The 17764-nt window shown below is 29.7% G+C and overlaps 6 protein-coding genes across 11 annotated transcripts; 2 read left to right on the top strand and 4 right to left on the bottom strand.

The window, feature by feature from the left end:
- The first annotated feature begins 83 nt into the window (after window positions 1-83).
- On the top strand, window positions 84-2118 carry Pbp49 (proximal sequence element A Pbp49). Of its 3 annotated transcripts, none has more exons than XM_076305874.1 (6): window positions 84-400; window positions 492-713; window positions 797-983; window positions 1060-1338; window positions 1451-1695; window positions 1780-2118. In XM_076305874.1, exons 1-6 carry the CDS (start codon window positions 363-365, stop codon window positions 2048-2050), a joined length of 1242 nt encoding a protein of 413 aa, XP_076161989.1. In that variant the 5' UTR covers window positions 84-362; the 3' UTR covers window positions 2051-2118. The 3 variants fall into 3 exon arrangements, with proteins under 3 accessions (XP_076161989.1, XP_076161979.1, XP_076161996.1); XM_076305864.1 differs by having other exon boundaries at window positions 477-713; XM_076305881.1 differs by having other exon boundaries at window positions 84-713; window positions 817-983.
- Window positions 2059-5238, bottom strand: LOC143143956 (protein O-mannosyl-transferase TMTC4). 2 transcript variants are annotated; one of them, XM_076305830.1, is made up of 11 exons: window positions 4967-5237; window positions 4660-4885; window positions 4408-4591; window positions 4153-4332; window positions 3625-4085; window positions 3176-3556; window positions 2993-3100; window positions 2738-2879; window positions 2554-2668; window positions 2308-2490; window positions 2059-2240 (listed from the first exon to the last, which is right to left on the bottom strand). In XM_076305830.1, the coding sequence occupies exons 1-11, from the start codon at window positions 4995-4997 to the stop codon at window positions 2104-2106; spliced, it is 2148 nt and encodes a 715-aa protein (XP_076161945.1). In that variant the 5' UTR covers window positions 4998-5237; the 3' UTR covers window positions 2059-2103. The 2 variants fall into 2 exon arrangements, with proteins under 2 accessions (XP_076161945.1, XP_076161953.1); XM_076305838.1 differs by lacking the exon at window positions 2059-2240 and having other exon boundaries at window positions 2329-2486; window positions 4967-5238.
- Window positions 5239-5260: 22 nt separating this feature from the next.
- Window positions 5261-8970, top strand: Mpv17 (Mitochondrial inner membrane protein MPV17). Of its 3 annotated transcripts, none has more exons than XR_012991314.1 (6): window positions 5261-5472; window positions 5704-5797; window positions 5875-5990; window positions 6188-6409; window positions 6500-8628; window positions 8720-8970. XR_012991314.1 is itself a non-coding variant. In XM_076305897.1 (5 exons), exons 2-5 carry the CDS (start codon window positions 5725-5727, stop codon window positions 6626-6628), a joined length of 540 nt encoding a protein of 179 aa, XP_076162012.1. In that variant the 5' UTR covers window positions 5266-5472; window positions 5659-5724; the 3' UTR covers window positions 6629-8970. The 3 variants fall into 3 exon arrangements, 1 of the variants encoding a protein (XP_076162012.1); XR_012991312.1 differs by having other exon boundaries at window positions 5266-5472; window positions 5659-5797; XM_076305897.1 differs by having other exon boundaries at window positions 5266-5472; window positions 5659-5797; window positions 6500-8970.
- Window positions 6892-10989, bottom strand: Gclc (glutamate--cysteine ligase). Its single transcript, XM_076305850.1, has 9 exons — window positions 10516-10989; window positions 9772-9881; window positions 9503-9688; window positions 9244-9416; window positions 8942-9156; window positions 8471-8839; window positions 8039-8389; window positions 7781-7962; window positions 6892-7693 (listed from the first exon to the last, which is right to left on the bottom strand). The coding sequence occupies exons 1-9, from the start codon at window positions 10663-10665 to the stop codon at window positions 7525-7527; spliced, it is 1905 nt and encodes a 634-aa protein (XP_076161965.1). The 5' UTR covers window positions 10666-10989; the 3' UTR covers window positions 6892-7524.
- A 1097-nt stretch (window positions 10990-12086) lies between these two features.
- Rplp0 (ribosomal protein LP0) lies at window positions 12087-14904 on the bottom strand. Its single transcript, XM_076320228.1, has 5 exons — window positions 14839-14904; window positions 14147-14235; window positions 13645-14055; window positions 12594-12938; window positions 12087-12345 (listed from the first exon to the last, which is right to left on the bottom strand). Exons 2-5 carry the CDS (start codon window positions 14198-14200, stop codon window positions 12199-12201), a joined length of 957 nt encoding a protein of 318 aa, XP_076176343.1. The 5' UTR covers window positions 14201-14235; window positions 14839-14904; the 3' UTR covers window positions 12087-12198.
- Window positions 14905-15287: 383 nt separating this feature from the next.
- Window positions 15288-17405, bottom strand: Spt-i (serine palmitoyltransferase subunit I). Its single transcript, XM_076320215.1, has 2 exons — window positions 16178-17405; window positions 15288-16103 (listed from the first exon to the last, which is right to left on the bottom strand). Exons 1-2 carry the CDS (start codon window positions 17073-17075, stop codon window positions 15598-15600), a joined length of 1404 nt encoding a protein of 467 aa, XP_076176330.1. The 5' UTR covers window positions 17076-17405; the 3' UTR covers window positions 15288-15597.
- Window positions 17406-17764: the final 359 nt, after the last annotated feature.

The raw sequence follows: 17764 nt of genomic DNA, 5'->3' as shown, positions 1-17764 counted from the left end.
CGGTAAAAAGGTCGAACTACCTGAAGCTAGTGTTTTAGTGCAGTAGCGCTCTGAACGGTAAACCGTCCAAGTTTGTAGGAAAATAGTAAAAAGGAGAAAGGGATGGACTTGACGTTCTGTATTCCCCTCGAATCGAACGAATTGATGGATCTCTTTTGACACAAAATTCATTTTGTAAATGTTTACAAAGTATAGCTTAATGTCACACGTTTTAACAGATATCGATCGATAGTACTCTGGAACTATTCGTGCAGTTTTTGAACACAAAATTGCACCAAAGTACAGAATAACAATTTTATCGAGAGAAATGTTTAATGTCTTTTAGAGTACAGAGAACGTAAACAGTTGAAATAAATTTACAAATGGTTGTCAGTTCTTCCTATGAACGACGGAGCGTCGGGTAACGTTATATCTTATTTTTAAATTAATTACAAAATGACACGACTAAGTTGTCACTTTTTGTGCAATTTTTAAAGATATAATTACCATAGAAAGTATTGTTCCGAAACATTACTAATGGATGACGTATATAAACTTTACAATAATAATGCATCACCGAAAGTTCATATAAAAGAATATTTCGACGAGTATCTCAATATGATAGCATCCGCAGAATGTTTTGTACCTATGAAAAGAGATGACAGAGATTTTTTGGCGCTTATGGGTGTTCACCTCGGCGAAGAAGAAATATCTATGCTGGCAAATTACTGCAGGTATTCTTCCTTATTATTTTCATGCCAAATTACAGCAATTATTTATATTATTTTTTAATACTGTAAAATATATACATTGTTAGCGTTGACAATTTAACTGTAGAAGGAGAAATGCCAAAAATAGTTAACAATAGAAAAATGAGAAAAAATGAAACTTTCGATCCTCAAGAACCAGAAGATGTGGATCTACGGACCATTCAGAATTTAAAAAGAAGATTAAAACAAGGGACTAAACGACTTTGTTACAAGTATCAAAGTGAATTATTCATAGTAAATGTCTGTTTGATATGAAAACTATATAAAAAGGAAAGTATTATTGATACATAGTTGTTACGTTATTGTTTAGAATCATGACAAAAAAACAGAAACAGAATCGGATGGTGAATCGTCTGTTCCTGGTCAAGATATCTTAGTCCTTGTTAGGATTTATCATCCTTTCACTCAACGTGCACGAAATACACCAAGAAAAGAGTGCGGTTCTTTACTGCGATTGAATAATATTACAGCTATACTAGGTTCTCAGACGCTTGCTCATTTGCGAGATAAAATATCTTGCATTGCGGATCACACTATTTCCAAAGAATGCAGCGAGAATTTGGACAATGCGATAGGACCTATGGCAAAAGTAATTTTTTTTTATTCCTAGTCTCTAGACAGTTTATATATATTATATAATTATATAAGACTTATTACATATATATATATTATACGTTTAAAAATTTTTTTTATTACTTTAGGATGTCTACAAATCAGGATTTTTTTTTATCGAAGATACTTTTTATAACGATACTAGATGCTCGACAAATGTCGATTACAGTAAAGTGATACTAGAGTGGGCAAAAAGACGACCAAAATTAGGACCTTTCAAAACTGCTATAATGGAAAAGTGTCGAATAGATTCTCTGTTTTTAAGATTTGGTTTTCCATGGGTCTATAAACACCAAGGTGGCTGTGAACATTTAATTGTATTCAGCGATGCAAGGTAATTTGATTAAATTGCGTGTAAAGTGGTGAATTTTAAAGTACGCTCACTCAGCTATAATTGAAATTGTTTAATCCTCCCCAGATTGATTAATTGTGATGACGACTTAGCTATAGCTGCATATCCGCAGATAGTAAGACTAAGACCCATGTCTTCTAAGTTTTGTATGATATGTGGTATATATAATGTCCAGTGGATAACAATGGAGCATGAGAGAATACCACATAATCCTTGTTACTTCTGTGACACGTGTTTCAAATCTTACAATTATATTGATAACAAAAAGGTCGCAAATTTTCAAGCGTACGCTTATCCTCGTAATATAGAACTCGTGAAGGGAAAAATAAATATATAAATAAGTGCTTTCGTTTTTACAATCGATGCAACTCTGTTATACTAAAAAATAAATTATTTTATTGATGACTTCAGAGAATACAATTTCCTCAAATTATCCCTTGCACTATGAAGTTCTGGTTTAATTTCTAGTGCTTTTCTGTACATACGTTCCGCTTTGTCAAATTTATTCCATCGATGATACAATACACCTAAATTTTATTGATATTAAGATATAACGTAGCATTAAATACTTGTGTGAAAAATTTTCAAACATACCTAAGTTTGTGTAAAACATAGAATCTGTAGGATTTTTCGATATTGCTTTTTTAAAATGTGCTTCTGCTTGTACAAAATTTCCAACTTTGCCTAATATATTTGCAATATTAAAGTGAATAGATGCATCGTCTGGTAGAAACAGTAAAGCTTGAATCGCTGTTATAAGTGCATCTTCATGCCTACCTACAAGAACACTTTTATTAAATTGTACGGATATAAACGATCTAACTAAGTTTGTTTAGATACCTAAATCATCAAGAAGTAATATCGTATTCGTCCAGGCTCTTCTGTGAGTTCTTCTCTGTCTAGTAGCGGATTCCCAAGCTTTTAATGCTTTATCGTAATTCTTTTGTTCCAAATACTGTAACCAGAATTGTTTGGTTCAGAATGGATAGTTTCATTTCATTGAATCAATGTCCATTCTACTAACCAACACGCCCAAATTATAAAAGCAATCAGGGTATTTGGTTCTATGAGAAAGAGCCATTAAATAACTTTTTTCAGATTCCTCGTACTTCTTCAGTGCTGACAGGACAATACCTAAATTCATCCATGCTGTAGCAAAGTCTTCCCTAAAACTCACAACTTAGTGACACTATGTATCTAATTCAAATATTTCAGGAACCGCTACATAAATTTTTCTATTCTTCTTATGTCTCAAATAATCAATTGTAACCAAACTTACTGCAGTTTTATAGCCCGCTTAAATAATGTTTCTGCTTCTAAATACTTTCCTTGATCTTTAAGCAAATTACCGAGGTTGTTCATAGCTTGTGCATACTTGGGATTTAATCTAATCAAAAAATATTGAAATTATGTTAACATCTATCATTTTATATTTAAATATATTGTTTGTATGGTCTGATACCTTAAAGCTTCTTCGTAAGCATACTGTGCTATTGTAGAATTTCCAGCATCAGCAGCATTTTTGGCAATATTATAATAAACTTTTGCATTTAATGGACAAACGTGTAATGCTGATTTAAAAAGCACTGTTTCAGTTTTCCACTGGTCACTTCTTATCCATGATCTTGTGAAGAATAACAAAATCAAAATTGTGTATGCAAATAGTACATATTGCATAGAAACACGATTACAAAGTTTATGTAATCCTATAACAAATAAAAGACAATAACCAGCAGAAGGAATGTACAAAGTTCTCTCTGCTATCACAAAACCAACATTGAAAAACATGTTACTAGCTGGTAAAAATGGAATGATTAGTATTACCAGTCCCATAATTGTGTATCTGTAATAGAAAAAAGATTTTCTTCCAGTAAATTTACAACTTCATATAAATTTTAATAATATAATTACCTTAAAAATTCGTCTTCATGTGGATTGAAAGTGTATATAAACAATATACCGACTATCAACCAAAAAATAAGAACAAAAAGTATTCTTATATCATAAGTAGTGATTAAAGGTACACAACCCATAGACCAGTCAAAGCATAACCATTGAGGACATATCAATAGCCATGCATTTAAACAGTAAATATAACTGTAATTCAATATTCGTAAAAATATGTTGTCTAGGAATGATGCTGGATTATCAATGGGCTGAAAAGTAGGAGGTTTAAATCCCATAACAGTGAATCTTGAAACTATGAGTATTAAACCAGATGCAAAAAGTATAAAGAGCCTAATTAATAATTTTTGCTTTCGCTCAATAACGTTCTTTATATCTGTGTAAGAAGATTTTATCATTATAAATGTGACCACATCAGATGGTAACACTTTATTTACTACTACAAGATCATATATACTGCAGATGCCCTGAAACAAATTATAATTAGCGATATATATTAATACGTATTAATACATGTTAATTTATGTTTCTTACAATTGCTGTAATTCCTGTTTCCTTGCATAGCATTGAAATTGCTATGGATGCAATACACCCACACATACTACACCATCTACATAATAATCTCTTTGCATAAATTGAATAATTGTAGAGCAGAATAGACAACCACATGAATAAAGCACACAACAATTCTGCTCTACCTACAATACCTGAAACCTAAATATCAAAAGAAATCATTAAAATTTAATTCTTATTTTTGGAAAAAGAATAGTTTTGATTGTTAATTCTTACAGCTTCTGTATGTACAGGATGAACAGTAAATAATACAGTAGCATAAACTGCAATGTTCTTCCCTTTTGAGCCCAAAATTATGTTAAATACAGGCAACAACAATATACATATAATTGTATGTAGAATAATATTTATTATATGAAAATCTTGAGCTACTAAAGTTTGACGAAACCAAAAGTTTAATCTAAAAAAGTCAAAATCTCTCTGTAATGGATGTTCCAAGTATAATATTTCTTGTAATTACAGTTTCACCTAAAGGTCAAAATTGTAAATGGTCGATATGATTTATGACTGTGCTTGTAAGTTAGTTTACTGCCCCAAAAATCATTTTTAAATAAGTTCCTGAGAGGAGTCGTTTGTACATCTTCATTGTTTATAATGGCTTCAGAATCATCAAACACAAATTTGCCATTGTAACTATTAGCAAAGCATAAAGACAGTAATGTAATTATAAGCAGAGAAAGTGGTAGTGGAATGTCTGAAAGTATAAAATTATTAATGAAAGTATTAATTCTGTTTAGTGCTTGAACTTCGTTATGAGAAAAATATACTAATCTACCCGGTAATTTAGCATTTGTCTTTGTTAACATGTTTTTCTTCCTTAAATTCAACTTGTCAAATATTTACAGTTTGCTCGGATAAATCGATCATTTTACTTAGGATATGACAAGGAAATAAGGCTTCTTATTTTAATACTTTACAGTTTATGTCACAATATCCAATGTTTAAGTTGCGATGTCTTCCTGAATTAATATTTACCTTAAAACTAGCATTTTACGAAAGTTGACGTTACACGACTTTACTAAAATATTAGATCTATTCTATACTTCATTTATAATTCGACACTGTGACCAACCGCGTTAATGATGCAATAAGAACTCTATAAAGTGGACTAATAACGAAATTAATTCACTAGGAAAAGTATAATCTGTTTCAGAAAGAATTTACAAAAACAATAGAATGGATTAAAACAAAATTCATATTTAAAAGCAGAGTATTTTTATATCGTATTTAAGACCTATAAATACGAGTAAAATAGGTTAAACCATTTGTGTTACGTATAAGGTAAGAACTTCATGGATTAAACTTTATTGTAAACCAAGTGCTCCATGTGCTTTGCATTTTTAAATCAATCGCATATTATATAAATATTTGTCAAATACATTATAACATATTTACACATACTCATGTAGACAAGTTTATTTCCATTAAAATAATTTTAAACTTTAATCTGAAAATTGTTTATGATAGGTAAATAATACATAACCAATGAAATTTGTGTAATTGATAATTCAGGCAGTGGTACTTTTTCCAAGCATGGCGAATATTATGAAGATATACCAAAGATTGTTATTAAAATATCCATTAAGTACCCAAGCTGTCCAAGCTGGTAATAAGATATCACACAATTTGTTCCGATATAAACATAGCTCCTATTGGTAATTGTTTCTATTGTTAAACGGATAGGTACATTGATGGCACTTGGAGATCAGATTGCACAAAATTTAGTAGAACAAAGAAAAATAAAGGATTTAGATTTTGTAAGAACAGCTCAGTTTGGAAGTATAGGCTTGTTTATTGCTGTAAGTAGCTAGAGTATAAAAATATTTAAAGTACTGAATATTTGGCTATAATTGCATATTTGTTTATTAAATTTAAAATAATATCTATATGTTTATATTAATGAAATGAAATTTTTAGTCTTCTTTTATTTATTGTATATAGTATAAGAATTTTTTTGAATTAAATTATGTTTTATAATGCAAGTAATTTATAACAGGGTCCTGTAACACGTACCTGGTATGGAATATTGGATAAACATATTGGTTCCACAGGAGGAACTGTAGTATTGAAAAAAGTATGTTGTGATCAACTGCTTTTTGCACCTGCATTTTTACTAGTTTTATTAACTGTAATTGGCATTTATCGAGAAAATAATTTAGAAAATTTAAAAATGAAATTGAAAAGTGAATACCTTGATATTTTACAAAATAATTATAAGGTAATATAATAATATGTGCTGTAAGATACATCTAGTAAAATATTGCATACAAATATTTGTAAGACATCTGAGGGCACACTTTTTTTTCAGATTTGGCCTATGGTACAATTATGCAATTTTTATTTTATACCTTTACAATACCAGGTTCTAATAGTACAATCAGTAGCCCTGTTATGGAATACTTACATTTCATATAGGACTAGTTTAGGAAACCAATAAACATGTGAAATAACAAATTTACAAACATATACAATTTTTAAACATAAATATAATTTATGATTTATTTTTTTAGTTCAAATTGTCATACTCAAATCTTATATCCTAAAAATTGTATGTAGTAGTATAATACAAAAATTGACGATTTTTGAAAAAGAAAGATAAACAATATAGTATTGTAATATAAAAAAACACCAGTAGTATTATAAACAATGAACAAATGTTTCTTGTTTTACTATATTTTCCTGGTATTTATATACAAAATATATGTTCCGTTGCAATTTATTATTTGTGTATAAATAAACCATATAAACAAACTTTACATTATGATTTTTTTTTCATGATTGAAAGCATTAGTATTTTTACGAACGAAAACGTTTTTAATACACTTAAAATATAATTATTGTACGGAATGTAAGTATGTATAAAGTTGTTAAGTGATTGAATGCAAACATTCAGCATTAACCCTTTCCTCACCAAAGATGACTATAGTTATCCATCGTTGGACGCTCGTTGTATACTAAAGATGACTATAATTACTTATTAAAACTTTGCATTGTATTATTAAACAATTTTTAAATTTGATTATTGTAACTTGTATTTGTTTACGATTCCTTATATATAAGTTGTGAACAACTTGAATAAGGAACTAATAATTTACATAATGTGACAAAATATCAAATGTTACGTTCTATCTGTGGTAAAGTGTATGTTTGCATCTTGTTTGCCCCGTACGACAGCTTACTCACGGCCAATTCCGCCGTAAGGAAAGATTTAAGTATTGTGCTAGAGTACTCATAAGTCATTTTAAATATATACAATATATGAAGTGTAGTACAATAAATTAAAATCTGATCTAAATTATCTACTATCTATATAAGAACATTGCTGCCAACAATTCATAGTGGGACTTTCTCTGCTTTTGCAACCGCTGCAGGTATAGTTTCATTAGTTTTAGATAATATACATGTACCAAGTAATTCTGGACATGATATTTCATTTGTAGTAATCTTCTGTATTTTTTTTAATAAATCGTAGTTGATACGCTGTGTTATTACAGAGTCGCTTCTGTATTAATGTAATAGAATAATTATATAATAATACATTTTTCTAACTTTAAATTTTATATATAGATATATAAAAGAAAGTACTTACTTGTATTCTGGATGTGAAATAACTTCTTTCCTTAACCACGCAGCGGTTGTTAATAATTCTCCAGAAGCTCTTTTTTGTATTAATTTCATATATGCTTGTATAGTACAGTGGGTATCAGCATCTATATCCATACTGCCTAAGTATGAATTTACCAGTGGTATTAAACCAGGAAAGACACCATCCTAAAACCAATTAATGCGTTTCAATTCATTTGTGTAATTTGTGCAATTGGTTTCATTTATCGGAGGGAAATTGTACCTTTCCATTGATAATTTCATTAATAGTAAACTCTGTATATTCCGGTTGTCCATCGTCTTGCATTTTTGCATTTGACGTGATATCTCGGCGAAACCAAAATTTTTCAGACGTAACTGCATTTCTCTTTTGAGCTCTAGCCATATTTGTATCAACTTTACTAATTGATATCAATAGATTTAAATTATAACTTAAAATCACTCTTGTAAGGAGAACAACGAAACAGACTATAGCAGCGTTTTCAAAATCAGTAATTTGAACTTCACACGGACGAAATTCAACACGCCATCCTATGGAAGAGTTTGGTGGCGGTGGTTTAAACCGCATTGTTTGCCAATTAGTTGATTGAATATTCTGAAATTTTACATTTAATGTTTATACATTAATGTCTATAAAATTATATGTTCGCAGTATAGTAATAGTAGCAATCATTACTTCAAAGTGATCTATATCTTTTTGATCATCTTGATATACTTTTTCAGAAAATAGAGACACAGTATCCCTGATAAATAAATGAGCTATGTGTTGTGCTAATAATTTGTCAATTCCATTGTCCAAAAGCTGGTTGTATATTTCATCATCATATGTTAAAGGTACATCGTTGTATTTTTCTCCTTGTTCACTAAGATACGAGTCAATGGAGTCATATCTAGATTTACTAATTCTAAATTTGTTTTCCTTTAGAGCCTTTAAACCACGTTCTGCCGGTGTTCTACAATCGACAGAACAAGATATCACATTCCATCGACAATCAACGTCACTTATATATCCTCGGTAAAATGGGCTAGCAGCAGTTAGAGCCAACTGTCAAATGTTAAATAAATGTTCTGTAACGTATGCGCAAAAGAATATGCTAACTTCATTTCTTTTTCTTTCAAGAAAACAGAATAATATTGTGTTACTAACCATTATTGGGCATAAAGGTGTTAATTGATCGTATAGTGTTCTTGCTTCTTCTATATTACAAGCTTGAAATGTAAGTTGCAAACAGCAACATCCCATTCCAAAACCCATAGCATCCATATAAATATGATCTTCTTTTGCTGCACTGCTAGATTTGTTTTCAACTAAGTTACCAAAATCCTCTTTAAATGGACTTGGAACATTTTTATCTTTATAAACTGTAAAAAGATGCTTTGTGTTAAACTTTAACACAATTCCTTTATGAGCAGAAAACTAAATATGAAAATATTAGAGTAAATATGTACTAGGAATGTTTATAGCCACTTTTTCTCCACGTCGTTGTCTTATATTGGCTGTTAATGATTTGAATCGTGGATGGTTTGGATATATAGCTTCATCTGGGAAAAATAAACTTCTTGAAACACCAGTGTTTGGTGTTGGTTGTGTCGGAGGATCTGTAAAATCAGGTGCCCCTGTTCTGTAAGAGAAGATATTAATTAATAAAAACTCGTACATCAATACTGTATGTCTACTATACTATGATATCGATATTATTTTATATACCTTGGAAAATTGGTTAAAGACATTAAAACTTCATTGGGTTGAAGTAATTTTGAAGCTTCTTGCCTTCGATACCTCATGTTTGCTTCGACAACATTAAAATGTACTACCAGACCCCCATAAGGTTTTCCTGGTGTTCCTTCAACCATGTAAGCTCCATATTCTGGTCTCCATAATGATTTTATATTACTGTAAAAGAAATATATATTGTAAGAATATGATGTTGCTAGTGATAAATATTTTGGAAACATAAAGGAAAAGAAAATACTTACTCTGGATCATTATGTTCTTTTTCGTTTAATGTTTTTAATATTTCTGCAGCCCTTAAGCTAAGCTTTGCAGTTTTTGCTACATCGTCAAATTTAATAAGTATATATTCTACCTGTGTTACACAAATAAACGTTAACTTAAAAACACTACGATAATTCAGTCTTAATTACTAATAGTGAAATAATAAAAGATTGAATAGATATTTGATAAGAATGTAAAAATGAAATGATATCAGTGAAACCAAAAGTGTTGACTCATTCATTTAGAATTGCGTATTACAGTGCAATTGAAACTCAAGGTTGTGACTTATAATTGTTATTGTGCTGCTATAGCTTATGACATCAACCAATTATTTATATCAATAATTGCACAATAATTGGAAGCAAAAACAAAAAAAAAATATTCTTATACAAATAATAATCTACATATATGAAATATACATAAATTCAGGTAAAAAAAATGAATTTTCTTTGTTGATGATATGTGGCACTGGAATAATATAAATATATTATTTTGTCAATTGAAAAAACATAATTTCGTAACAAAAATTTAATTTTTTAAATAAAGATTGAGTCATGTGCAAGTAGAATATATTAAACAATATTGTACGATATGTAATTACACGTTCTTTGAAAAAAATACATAAGATAATATATTTCGTAATATTACTTATGGCAATTCATTCTTTGTGCCATGACAAAGCAAAATAAGTTTACGAGTTTGAAAAATCGAAAAATGAATATTACCTCATCGCCCCATTTGAGTACATCACCCTGTCTATCTCGGAGCCTCTTATACAAGTTAATAAATTGAATAATTCCATGTTTTCGTACGTGATCTGCGAGGTTTTTCGTTTCCTCCCAACTTAAAGGATTTCCCTCAGACAATAAACCCATATTTGTACAGGTTAGTAGTTATACAAGTTTTTCAAAATTTGGTGCTTGAAACAAAATTTCGCGCAAAATTGATCCAATCCGACTTGTGCCAAGGACACCGAGGCACAATCTCCTTGTGTTTTAACACAAAATCACAGAAATTTCACAATTAAATAAGGTCGATACTTTATATACCAACTATAGTCTTGGTCAAACTCGAACTATCCCGTCACTTTCAATGATGTATATCGTTGAACAAATGAAAGAATTGACTTGGGAGATCTCCTACCAATTCCCCTGTTAAGGGGAACTCTTCCACACTCTTGCACTTCTTACTGCCTCAACCAGCGGTTACAATGATTGGAATTCGGTAGCATTCAATGAAACTGGTGATGGAATCAAGATTATTGTAATGAACCTATGTTTTCATAAATATTATTTAATGAAATGAACTTTAGACATTAAATTCAGTAATATGTTTTAAAACATTATAAGTTCGATCATGAAACTAAGTGGGAGTGACTCACGTTTTTATTTAGGTAATCATTGATAGGTATATAAATAAGTAAATAGTGTATTAAATACATCAAATAATAACAAAAAATTGTAGTATTAATAAAAATAAAGATTATTAATGAAAAGTTAAGTAAAATCGTTGATAATGTTGTTTGACAAACACGAAATCATAAAGTGTTTCGAATACTTCGCTACAAGCGACTGAAACGGTCGAATTGGGTAAAGAGTGGGGTTCTTGTCCCTGGAATTTCTTCCCCTAGCTAAGTCAATCCTTCCGTTTGCCGAACTTTAAATATAAAGTAATCGTATGCTCCTACCATGACGTTACGATGATACAATCGCTTGAAGGTAATACATAGTTCGAAAGATTGATAAGTTATCTCTTATGTGATAAAACTTGTGGAATCATGCTTTTTTTCATCATATTAAGTATTTTTTTGAAAGTATGTTTGTTCTAACTATTAGTTTCATTAATTTCTACGTAATCATCTGTATGTAGATTCTAAATATTTTTGCGATATTTCAATTATAAGTGGGGTTATAAAATGATAAATATTCAAATCTGTAAGTTATAATGTATTAAACCAAAAATATTTGTATTATAGATATCGAATACGAGAATTATACTGAATATAAATATTCTAATAATTGTACAAATCATGTTAAATGAACTTAATTTTGTAATGTATTATATATAAGTAATAAATAACGTATGTTTAAATAAGACTTTATCATTTATTTTTAGTTCCATTGAACATCAATCTGTACGTATTTTTAAATTCATAACTGATTGCTATCTTGTGTCAAGTCATGGAATTGTGCAATATTTACACATTTGCTACTATGAATAGATAGGATGAAAAACTAAAAAGGAAAATAAGACAGAAGAGACTATATATATTGGGAAATGAAATTTACATTCAACATGTATTATAAAGGATTTTATTACAATTATTTCCACTTTATAAATCCAATTTATGGTAGTATTAAGTGGTTATGATCCTTGTTTCATCACACATACATATAAATGTATGTAGTTTAATCGAACAAAGCGAATCCCATTATATCTTCATCTTCGGATTCGGATTCTTCTTTCTTTTCTTCTTTCTTTTCAACTGCAGGTGCTTCTGCGGCAGCCGCAGCCAGTGCAGCAACAACAGCGGCCATACCGAATTTGCTTGGATTCTACAGAAACGTTACAATAAAAATATATATATACACACCTTTAAATGACATTTAAAAAAAAGTGTATATTCTACATTTAATTTCAGACAGCATTTTATGCATTTTTCAACAAAAAAACCCTAAAGTGTCAGTGGGTTCTGCTATTGCTAGCGCTAACACATTAAATAGGATTTTCAGATATGTTTATCATCATACTTATACTTACGAAAGTCATTGTTATATATATTAAAAAAAAGAAGTGAACATACCTTGATATATTCCTTGACTGTAACAGCTTCTGCAAACTCTATGTCAGTAACTGCTGCAATAGCCAACAGATTCTTAAACCCATTAACAATGCTGTGAGGAACACTAGCTATTGTGGGATAGCCAATAGCTAAGCAGACTGAAGCTAAGTTTGAAACACCAGTCATGAATTTTTCACGGAGATCTTCTGGTTTGATGTCCAAGATTTCAGGTGCAAAAATAGTACCGGAGTCATAAACTTGTTCAACGATTAAACCGTATGAAAACGGAGAAATATTCAACATGTTCAAAAGAGTAGCTTCGGATGCACCTACTTTATCACCCGGTTTTAAAATATGAACATCATTCTAAAACAAAGTATTAGTCATATAAAATCTAAATCTAATATAGATAATGATATAAACTTGAACTTTTACAGAAATACAATTATATGCGAGATTAAAATAAAGGCGAACCTCGATAACTCGAAAATTTGTACAAGATTACAATTTTATTCATTCTTGTTTCAAATCTCAATATGAAAGCAGAATGGAACGAAGTATTGTTACCTAAAAATCTCAAAAACAATGTTTGAAGATTTTGTACAACAAAGTTTTTTTAAATGAATTATTAACTGACTTAAGAATTAATAAATCTATTGCCCAAGTTACAGTAAATAAAGGATTCCTGAACAATGAGGATGTTACAATCAAATTATCGGTATTAGCGAAACAAGCCAGAACACTAGTGAATATTGTATGAATTTTATAGAAAGATTATATACGAATAGATTAATACAAAGCAAAATTAGATCTTTTTAATAACTTAACTTTCGTTTTATGATTACGTTTATATAAGTATACAATAAATAATTTACATTCACAAATTGAGTATTTTTTTATAATTGGAAAATTATCAATCTGCATACAAAGCTCCTGAATGTTGAATTTTTGTTTATAAAACATCCTTAACTCAAAAACTTTGAGAGGTCAAAACCTCTATAACTCGAAGTTTTAGCTTTTTCCTTGAATTTTAAGTTATCGAGGTAGGTTTGACTGTATAATATATACATACCACAATTTCAATAGTACCCTTAGAAATTTTAGTAGGAATGCTCAGAGCTTGGAAGAATGATGTTTTGTCAGGACTAAGTCCAGTATTTTGAGCAGGAACGATTACACTCAGCGGTGCAATAGTGCCTGCTCTGGCTGGTGCTCTGACTTTATTTTCCAAGAGCTTATCCCTCACTTCAATTAAGTCTCCACGAGTAAAAACAAAACCAACATTTCCACGAATATGTGACAGAAGTTTTTCCAATGCAGCATTACGTTCAATATGACCACGAATTGCTTTTCTCATCATGGTATTTTTTCCCATTAATACAACAGCATTTCCACGAAGAGACATGCGTATCTGTTGCATCTGTTTTGAGCCAACATTGTCTGCACCCACAATGAAACATTTTGGATAATCATCCAAAAGTTGCTATATAAAAATATAATTTTTTCCATTAGAACAATACGAAACTGCAAATACATATTCAAATACAACAAATCTATTACTACAAAGTACTTACAACAAGTTTTGTGAAGTAGTGAGATTTCCATGTTGCCTTATCCTCCCTACCCATCTTAATGTGTGTAAGGATTACTAAGAGTTTAAGGACTAAAAGAAAAAGAAGATCTATTAAAATATATTCTAAAGTAACTGCTACAATATTTTCCAATAGAACTACAGTCAGACAAGATGTATATTATAATCTTTTAACCCGCACACAGATGGGTTCTGCTATTTCTAGCTTCTGTGTGATTCTCGGATTTATCAGACACTTTATTTTATCATCATGTAGAATTATATTAAATTGAATGTACAACACATAAATGATCAGCGATACTTTATGCATAAGTTACTTAACTTTACATTTAAGATAATATATACAAATATAAGAGTATATTAAACTTTTGTAATTATTTTATTCTTTATGTAGCATCAAATATTTCGTCTTACAAATATATTAATAGTTTTGGAAAAAAGTATTGAAAACTTTTATGTACTTATAAATTACAAAAATTTCGGTTCCGGCCACATGGAGCGTTAACCTTACAAAGTATTTATTTCAAATTTCATGGAAAATTAAAAGAATATTTTATATTTCTCACATCATGTTTGTATAACATAATGTATATAATGTTGCAAGATAATTATTGAATGTAAAAAGTAAATAATTTCTTAGTTTATTAAATAAATCGTCCGTAAAACTTTACTTACTGTGGCAAGTTTTGAAAATACAATGGAGAAGAAAGAGGAAGCTGTTATTTCTTCATTGTTAGAACCATCGGCCATATTACAGGAAAGACGTCACCATGCCGCGAAATTTTCTGAATTTCAAACAATCATTTATTACAATAATGCACAAAATTATAAAATTGCATTATGTCGTTTATTTATTGTACATGTAAAGTAAATTAGAATAAACAATACAGTTTACTCAAGTTTTTGGTGAATGTAGATGTATGATTTCGTGCAATAGACTGTTGAAGAATAAAATTTCACGTTGCATAAAATAATTATTATAATTTATATTTGAATAATAATCTATCAAATTAGGTAATACAAATTTTGAATATAATATTTTATATGTATTTTTAAAACATACACATGAGGCAATAAATTTATGAATTATTGTAATATAAAATGATAAACCTATTCATACATTCTATTTTGTACTTTGTGTTTATTTGTGTTCCTTTCAAATTACATATAAGATGTATATATCCATAAATATTGTTAAATTAATCTTTCAAATATAAAACACATCACAATTGCATGGATATGGCATCATATTGAATCAAAAATAAAATATTTGTAAAGTAGAGAAATGCTTTGCTTGTACACTTAGTAAGAGATCTTTATACGTTTGTGCAATAATTGCATAACTGTACAGAGATGATGATAAATAGTACATATGCAGAATATTTGTGCTAATTTTTAAATATTATTTCAAAAAATGTTTGATTTTCCTCCAATTTATGTCAATAGAATTTCTTCAGCACACTTTTTTAATACATTCAGTGCAAAATCAATATCATTTTTGTTAAGAAGAGTAGAAATACAGAGTCTAAGACTAGGTCTAGGTAAATCTCTTTCCGCTTCTAGATAAACAGGAGTTATAACAGCTAAATTATTTTCAATACATCTTTCAGAGATTTTAGAAAGTAATTTTTCTTCTGTGTTACGATCTAATTTTGTTTTCAAATATACATGCTTCACTGGAGATTCTGGAAAACTTGAACATTCTAGACAGTGAATATCTTGAAGTCCACTATTTATAGCCATGCAATTATCTCTCAGTGATTTAAATATCTGTGGATTATTTTTCATAATATCCAGGGAAGTAATAGCAGCAGATGTCAGGAGTGGTGGCAGAGACGCAGAAAAGCAATATCCAAGTCCAGATAAACGATGGTGTTCAATAACAAATGATGTGCCTACACAGAAGCCACCAATAGATCCTATTGCCCACTCCAAAGATCCTACAAATAAATTATTCAAATATAATAATGGATAATAATTATAATTATAATGTATATTTAATAACACTACTTACCCATAATCATGTCAATTTCATGTCTAGGAATACCAAAGTGTTCTGTAATACCTTTCCCATGTGCACCAAGAGTTCCAAATGATATGGATTCATCAATAAATATTCTTAATTTGTATTTTTTACAAAGTGCAACTAAGTCTGGTAGTGGACAAATATTTCCAGTGTTCATATAAATACCTTCCACTATTAAAAAGCGTTTAGTTTTGGATGCTTTTTTAGGATCTTGCTCATCTAGTTTTGCTTGTTTTATTAATAGATCACAGAGATCATTTACGTCGTTGTGCTTAAAATATTTAACATTAGTTTTAGATGCATCTAATCCTTTTTGGATAGCAAAATTTACTTTTTCATCTACAAATATAAGATCTTTGCGTTTACAATATGCTGCTATTGCAGATGCTATTGTACTAAATCCATATGAATATACCACAGCTTCTTCTGTATCTGTATAACTTGCTAAACGCTCTTCTAATTCAAGATGTACATCAACAGTACCATAGAATCCACGTGGACCACAAGATCCAATACCATATTTTCTTATTGTTGCTATTGCTGCCTTTTCTATTTCATTATTTTCTATTAAACCTAAGTAATTGTGCGTACCTAAATTCAAACAATCCTTCCCATTGACTGTTATTTTCTTTCCAGCTTTAGATGTTACACATCTTGGATTTAGAGATGAATGAATGCTTTGTGGATTAGGTATTAATGATTCAGGTTTCCACTCTGCAAGTTTCTTCTCAACTTCAGCTTCTGTTGGCACCCTTTCGTGTCTGTTGTAACGTTTCTTAGCAATAAACCAAATAAGCCAAAGGATCAAGAATGTTCCCAGCAATGTATGATACTGAGGTATGATTAAACTTTCCATTGATTCAATAAATATGAATTTTGTGCTCATGTTTCTATTTGTATGATATTCTGCGTACCCTGTTTTTAATTCGTCGTAGATCAATAAAATCAATCACTTTATATATTATGATATATTGCTTTCTCAGCAAAATAGTAACATTAGGATGTGTTTGTGCGGATATGATTATAGTAAAGTTTATATTCTAAAAAATCGTATCCTACGTGTTTATAATACGGGGTCTGAAAATACTATGAAACCTTATACCTCATGATAACGAATACTGATAAAGAAAATAATAGATATAATTATTATGTGACTCAACGTAATTACTGCAGTCACTTTTTTTGACCGCAGAACCAGATGGCACCACTAAGGAGTATGTAGACTAGTGCGGAACATTCGAAGTATTGGTTTATATTATATTTTTATGTTAAATTCAGAATGTATGTATGTATATCCATACATAAGAACTCCGTAAACGTGCGATTGTATTTTTAATTATATCTTGTTAAGTTAATTAAAACTTTCTATTAAAAAGCATAACACTAAATCCAAAATCATTTAAGAATGTATATCGTTATAAATTTATTGATCTATTAGGTAGAAAAGTTTTTTCTTCTTATTTGTTATTAATTTGATAATTTTAAACGTTTTGAGAAACACTGCAGACAGAGGGTATATTTCTTTTCGAAGGCAATGCGCTTGAATGTAGGCGCATGTGCAGTTAACAATTCTAA

This window comes from Ptiloglossa arizonensis, chromosome 1 (assembly GCF_051014685.1).
Source record: "Ptiloglossa arizonensis isolate GNS036 chromosome 1, iyPtiAriz1_principal, whole genome shotgun sequence".
NCBI lineage: Eukaryota > Metazoa > Arthropoda > Insecta > Hymenoptera > Colletidae > Ptiloglossa > Ptiloglossa arizonensis.
This window is presented reverse-complemented; position numbering and strand designations above follow the sequence as displayed.

Coding starts and splice junctions, on each gene's coding strand:
- Rplp0 (XM_076320228.1), bottom strand. CDS start 14,200: ATGGGTAGGGAGGATAAGGCAACATGGAAATCTCACTACTTCACAAAA. Junction 12,939..13,644: donor AGGGTACTATTGAAATTGTG/GTATGTATATAT, acceptor ACTTTGTTTTAG/AATGATGTTCATATTTTAAA. Junction 12,346..12,593: donor CAGTCAAGGAATATATCAAG/GTATGTTCACTT, acceptor ACGTTTCTGTAG/AATCCAAGCAAATTCGGTAT.
- Spt-i (XM_076320215.1), bottom strand. CDS start 17,075: ATGAGCACAAAATTCATATTTATTGAATCAATGGAAAGTTTAATCATA. Junction 16,104..16,177: donor TGAAATTGACATGATTATGG/GTAAGTAGTGTT, acceptor ATTTATTTGTAG/GATCTTTGGAGTGGGCAATA.
- Pbp49 (XM_076305864.1), top strand. CDS start 363: ATGGTTGTCAGTTCTTCCTATGAACGACGGAGCGTCGG. Junction 401..476: donor TATGAACGACGGAGCGTCGG/GTAACGTTATAT, acceptor CAATTTTTAAAG/ATATAATTACCATAGAAAGT. Junction 1,696..1,779: donor ATTGTATTCAGCGATGCAAG/GTAATTTGATTA, acceptor AATCCTCCCCAG/ATTGATTAATTGTGATGACG.
- Gclc (XM_076305850.1), bottom strand. CDS start 10,665: ATGGGTTTATTGTCTGAGGGAAATCCTTTAAGTTGGGAGGAAACGAAA. Junction 9,689..9,771: donor AAAGAACATAATGATCCAGA/GTAAGTATTTTC, acceptor TTTCTTTTACAG/TAATATAAAATCATTATGGA. Junction 9,417..9,502: donor TCTTTAACCAATTTTCCAAG/GTATATAAAATA, acceptor CTTCTCTTACAG/AACAGGGGCACCTGATTTTA.
- LOC143143956 (XM_076305830.1), bottom strand. CDS start 4,997: ATGTTAACAAAGACAAATGCTAAATTACCGG. Junction 3,557..3,624: donor CATGAAGACGAATTTTTAAG/GTAATTATATTA, acceptor TTTCTATTACAG/ATACACAATTATGGGACTGG. Junction 2,669..2,737: donor TTTATAATTTGGGCGTGTTG/GTTAGTAGAATG, acceptor TTCTGGTTACAG/TATTTGGAACAAAAGAATTA.
- Mpv17 (XM_076305897.1), top strand. CDS start 5,725: ATGGCGAATATTATGAAGATATACCAAAGATTGTTATTAAAATATCCA. Junction 5,798..5,874: donor TACCCAAGCTGTCCAAGCTG/GTAATAAGATAT, acceptor TTAAACGGATAG/GTACATTGATGGCACTTGGA. Junction 5,991..6,187: donor GTATAGGCTTGTTTATTGCT/GTAAGTAGCTAG, acceptor AATTTATAACAG/GGTCCTGTAACACGTACCTG.